Genomic DNA, 5,720 nt, shown 5'->3' with positions numbered 1-5,720 from the left:
ACCTATCTAGCAGCTATCAGGCGTGGGATATTAAACCTATCTAGCTGCTATCAGGCGTGGGATATTAAACCTATCTAGCTGCTATCAGGCGTGGGATATTAAACCTATAGCTGCTATCAGGCGTGGGATATTAAACCTATCTAGCTGCTATCAGGCGTGGGATATTAAACCTATCTAGCTGCTATCAGGCGTGGGATATTAAACCTATCTAGCTGCTATCAGGCTTGGGATATTAAACCTATCTAGCTGCTATCAGGCGTGGGATATTAAACCTATCTAGCTGCTATCAGGCGTGGGATATTAAACCTATAGCTGCTATCAGGCGTGGGATATTAAACCTATCTAGCTGCTATCAGGCGTGGGATATTAAACCTATCTAGCTGCTATCAGGCGTGGGATATTAAACCTATCTAGCAGCTATCAGGCGTGGGATATTAAACCTATCTAGCTGCTATCAGGCTTGGGATATTAAACCTATCTAGCTGCTATCAGGCGTGGGATATTAAACCTATAGCTGCTATCAGGCGTGGGATATTAAACCTTTAGCTGCTATCAGGCGTGGGATATTAAACCTATCTAGCAGCTATCAGGCGTGGGATATTAAACCTATAGCTGCTATCAGGCGTGGGATATTAAACCTATAGCTGCTATCAGGCGTGGGATATTAAACCTATCTAGCTGCTATCAGGCGTGGGATATTAAACCTATAGCTGCTATCAGGCGTGGGATATTAAACCTATAGATGCTATCAGGCGTGGGATATTAAACCTATCTAGCTGCTATCAGGCGTGGGATATTAAACCTATCTAGCTGCTATCAGGCGTGGAATTGACATTTTAGTCATTTAGCAGATGCTCTTATCCAAAGCGTTTTACAGTTACCACTTCACGGTCATTTTTTACTCAACAAATAGCTATCCAGCAAGGTCACAGTGTCACGCCCTGACCATAGAGAGCCCTCGGGGTTCTCTATGGTGTTTTAGGTCAGGGCATGACTAGGGGGGTTTCTAGGTATTATATTTCTATGTTGGTGTGTGTGTATGGTTCCCAATTAGAGGCAGCTGATAATCGTTACCTCTAATTGGGGATCATACTTAGTGTGTCCTTTTTCCCACCTGTGTTGTGGGATATTGTTTTGTTTTGTATGAGTGCCTATGTGCGCTACGTATTTCCCGATCGTTATATCTTTGTTGTTTTGGAAGTTTCACTATCATTAAAATGTGGAACTCTACTCACGCTGCGCCTTGGTCCAATTATTCATACGACGTTCGTGACACAGAGCTTGTGAGGGGGGGTGGTAGAGATAGAGATAGAAATATCACTCAGGAAATTCCCCATTATTGTATCATTCACTGGTCATTCAGCTCAAAACTGGTCACTGGTCACTCCTATCTCACCCAATTTCCCCACAATGCCCTTACCTGTAGCCCACTAGTGTGAACTTGTAGAACTGAAAAGAATTGTTTCTTCATACATTCACTCTGAATTCAAACATTCTGAATAGCTCAAAATGTCATTGTTGTTACAATCATATTAGCCTCTCAGAATACAATAACATGTATCTTAATTCAAAAATAAATTAAGTTCGTATTGGTAATGTCTTTGGGAGCAGGACAGACATGATCTGAAATTACATGTAATGTTGACAAAATCGCAACCCTGCACACAAAACTAAATCTGTCTGGAATAAGACAATATATTGAATTCATGAAAAATGAATGGCTATATAAGGATAGCTTTAACCTGGGTGGTTCGAGCCCTGAATGCTGATTGGCTGACAGCGGTGGTATATCAGACCATATAACACGGGCATGACAAACCATTTATTTTTACTGCTCTAATTATGTTGGTAACCAGTTTACAATAGCAATAAGGCACCTCTGGGTTTGTGGTATATGGCCAATATACCACGGCTAAGGGCTGTATCCAGGTACTCTGCATTACGTTGTGTTTAAGAACAGCCCTTAGTCGTGGTATATTGGCCATATACCACACCCCCTCGGGCCTTATTGCTTAAATAAGCATCAAATAGCAGCCTCTTTAATAGTCCACAGGGGCTCACACTTCACAAAGGATTGGGTCTTGTGGTGAGATAACGGAAAAACGCACAGAATGACAATATATATATATATATATATGTATTTTCCTTTATACAAACATTTGAAAATAATGCTTTTGGAAGACACCTTTTTACTGTCTTTTGGCTGATTTGTTTTACGCTGTGTGACAAACTAAAGATGTGTTGATGAGGTATTTATATCTTACGTTATTCCATATGACAGTCAGGATATTGTAGGCAACAAAATAAAATGTGATTCCCAATAGCAAACGTAAACACAGTAGATAGCATGGAAAATGACACACGTAATACCAAACTCTAATTGTCTTGTTTTACATTTTTGTCAAAGATGGTTTTGGGTACTTTTCCATTATGACTTTGCTGTAATTCAACAGGCTGACACCATGGAGATCCAAGGGGAACTCACAGCTGAATTCAGCCACGCCGGGGTCTGGAAAAGTCACATTAGTCCTGTTCATCCACGTCAGAAAGTCCTTCAGGCCACCGTCACAGTGGAAACGATTCCTATATAAGTTGATCCAGCTGAGAGACCTGAAAGCCGCTGGGTCAGGAGAGGAGAGGAAATTGTAAGAGAGGTCAACTGTTTTGAGACTCGCTGGGAAAATGTCTGGTTGGAGGTATGTGAGAGAGTTGAAGCTGAGATCCATCTCTTCCAGAGAGACGAGACCTTTGAATATGCCATTTGGGAGAGCCCTCAGCGAGTTAAAGCTTAAATCCAGACTAAAAAGCTTGATAAGATTTTCAAATACATCCAAACACTCTCCATGTCCCCATAAAATCTGCAGGGCGATGTTCCTTAGCTCCAGCAGCTTTAGAGAGTTTACAGCAGGCACTGAAATATTATTGCTAAAGATGCACCACTTAATGTTGTTGTTACCATACCAGATACGCTCAATGCGCATGAATTTAGCTAACACAATGTATACATCCTCTAAATTAGTTAACCTGTTGTTTTGAACATTCAGTATGATAGTACTGTTAGCAAAGCCCAAGAGGCCCTCTAAGGATGTGATCTTATTATCAGCCAAATGAAGAAGTTGCAGGTTTGGTAGTGGTGCAAGGTAACCATATGTACCTAGTTGCCGAATAGAGTTTCCTGTAAGATCCAGGATTTGTAGGTTTGGAAGTCCTGTAAATGCTTGATATCCCAATGCACCAATATGATTGTAAGATAAATCTAATTCTAAAATATTGGGTAGATTGTCAAATGTGTAAGAATAGATTTCCCCAATAAGATTGTGTGACAGGTTGAGCCTTTGTAAATTTTCAAGACCCCAAAACGCTCCCCTGTCAATCTGATTAATTTTGTTTTGGGCTAATGTTATGTCCTCTACCTCTCTTAGTGAACTGAACACTGCGTATTGCAAAGCAAATATAAAGCATTTGGAAAAATCTAGAATCTTGATGCCACTATTCTTGAGGCCATTGAATGTTTTCTTGTTTGGGTCTTTGACATTGCTGAAACCAAATGATTTTCCCATGGTGCTGTGTTTCAGAATAATATGGTGAATTTTCGTTCCTTGGATTGCATTGAAAAACAATTTGGCCTTGTCCACGTTGAATCCATTGGAAGATAAGTCAAGTGTCTCTATAGACATGTTCCTAAAGGGGTTTCCACATCGTTTCCAGTCAAAACCATTTTGAGTCATACCATATAGATATACGCTGTTCAAGTTGAGCAACCGAAAGTGTTTGCCACGAAAGCCAAGCAAATCTTCCTCACATATGCTTTCCATCTGGTTTAGGGTAATGTTTATCTCTTGGAAATCTGTCATGTTCACAAAGAATGGTGCAGGTTGGATTCTTTTCACTTGGTTACCATATAGATCTAGAGTTTTCAAAGAGACCAGGGGCCTGAGATAGTCTCCCTGTAATATGGACCCAGTCAGGTCACACACATACAGAGAGAGTGTTCTCAGGTTGGACAGTCCAACAAACGCATCTGGCTCAATCTGTAAACCTCTATTATGTCCTAAATAGAGCACTGCCAAGTTTGCCAGTCTTTGAAAGGTGTTATTTCTTATAGTAAACCCATTGACTCGTTGCCAACTGAGGTCCAGTTCCTTTAGCCCTTCAAGCCCAGAGAAGGATGTTTCGTTTATCTCACTGATGTAGTTATCCCTCATATACACATGGGTAATGTATGGAGGCAGTGCAGGGACCTGGTAGAGAGACAGGTTGGTGCAAACTGCTATAGAACCATATAGTGGACATCTTGGGGTGCATTTCACCACCTGCAGGTAGACTCCAAAGACAGCCAGCAGTATACACTTCATCATCCCCCTTGCACAAAAGTAGAAAATAATGGAAAATATTTTAATAGAATTAAAATGATGTTATATCATTACAGGGCTACCATACATACATTAATTGAATAGATATTTCAGTCTTGGGGTATCCCCTTCAGATGAGACATCCTTGGCTAGGGAGTTTATGTTTAACTGTCTGTTTGCACTAAAGGTCCATAGTGCACTGGTTCTGTCCCAGCCTGCTAATGTAAATCCCCTACTTTATGTGTGTTCTGAGTACACAGCCTTGCTCTAGCCTGGTGTAACAAGGCTTCCCCAGGCCTGTTTGTATTATATCAATGAATAAAGGTGCATCTGGGACAGCTGAGGGATGGGGCTGGAGAAATGTCACCACTCTCAAATTCATAGACGGAACTATGAGATCAAAATGATAGAATGGTAGAAGCTATTTTATTTTATTTTTTGACCATTTTAATTGAAAACAATCAAAGTTAGATACTTAGTTAATACCCAGAAATGATTTGATGGTGAGATCAAAATGGCTGCATTGGACATTTAAGTTCTTGGACAATTTTTTCCCCAAAGTTCAATACAAATCCAAGTCAACAATCAGGTTCAAATAATGTTTAAAAACAAATCAATATTTTCCCCATGTATTAAGTTAAGTCAAAAAAGGTTAAAAAAAAATCACATTAAACCACCAATCAACTTCAACAAAAAAATGAATAATCAAATAATCAAAGAATGAATGAAAAGTTGTAGCTTACCTGAAGTGATGCGCGCTCATAAAAAATGTGTTTACAGCTTGTGAGTATGTTTATGAGATCTCTCCTCGCAGATAACTTGAAGCACTGGTTTTCATAAACTCCTCCCCAGAAACGGACTTTCTTATCCAGCAATTTTTGAGAGTGATCTACATGAGATAACTTTACTTCTGTTCTGACTGACTTAGTTCAGTTTTTATAGTCCTGTGGTTTTGACTTACGTCAAAGCGTCCTCTTGAAACACAGGGGAAAAACCTTTCCCCCTGTGTAAGCATGTTGTGCAAAATTGTGTCACAATTACATTGTTATTACACATTATGCTAGTTGAATGTGTAGAACCAGGGGAATTTCTTTCTGTCTCAATACTCCCTTTACAATCAGGGGTGGAATTAGTGAAAAAATATCACTCCGGGAATTAACCACTATCGGACCACCGGGCACGCAGCTCAAAACATTATGCATGCCAGAAATGTTCGCCCTGTTATTTTGGAAACTCCTATCTTACTCAATTTCCACACAATTTGATTTGATTTGAATTCCACCGCTGCTTACCTTGTAGAACTGTAAAATGGTGTATTAATATATTCACTCTGAATGAAAACATTCTGAATAGTCCAAAACTGTAAGG

At 39.8% G+C, this 5,720-nt stretch overlaps 1 protein-coding gene across 1 annotated transcript; it reads right to left on the bottom strand.

Moving 5' to 3' along the window:
* Positions 1-2,122: 2,122 nt before the first annotated feature.
* Positions 2,123-5,324, bottom strand: LOC115165433 (toll-like receptor 5). The gene is made up of 2 exons (XM_029718534.1): positions 5,096-5,324; positions 2,123-4,362 (listed from the first exon to the last, which is right to left on the bottom strand). The coding sequence occupies exons 1-2, from the start codon at positions 5,113-5,115 to the stop codon at positions 2,391-2,393; spliced, it is 1,992 nt and encodes a 663-aa protein (XP_029574394.1). The 5' UTR covers positions 5,116-5,324; the 3' UTR covers positions 2,123-2,390.
* Positions 5,325-5,720: the final 396 nt, after the last annotated feature.

This window comes from Salmo trutta, chromosome 28, assembly GCF_901001165.1.
Source record: "Salmo trutta chromosome 28, fSalTru1.1, whole genome shotgun sequence".
NCBI classification, from domain to species: Eukaryota; Metazoa; Chordata; class Actinopteri; order Salmoniformes; family Salmonidae; genus Salmo; species Salmo trutta.
This window is presented reverse-complemented; position numbering and strand designations above follow the sequence as displayed.

Coding starts and splice junctions, on each gene's coding strand:
- LOC115165433 (XM_029718534.1), bottom strand. CDS start 5,115: ATGAGCGCGCATCACTTCAG. Junction 4,363..5,095: donor ATGAGCGCGCATCACTTCAG/GTAAGCTACAAC, acceptor CTTTTGTGCAAG/GGGGATGATGAAGTGTATAC.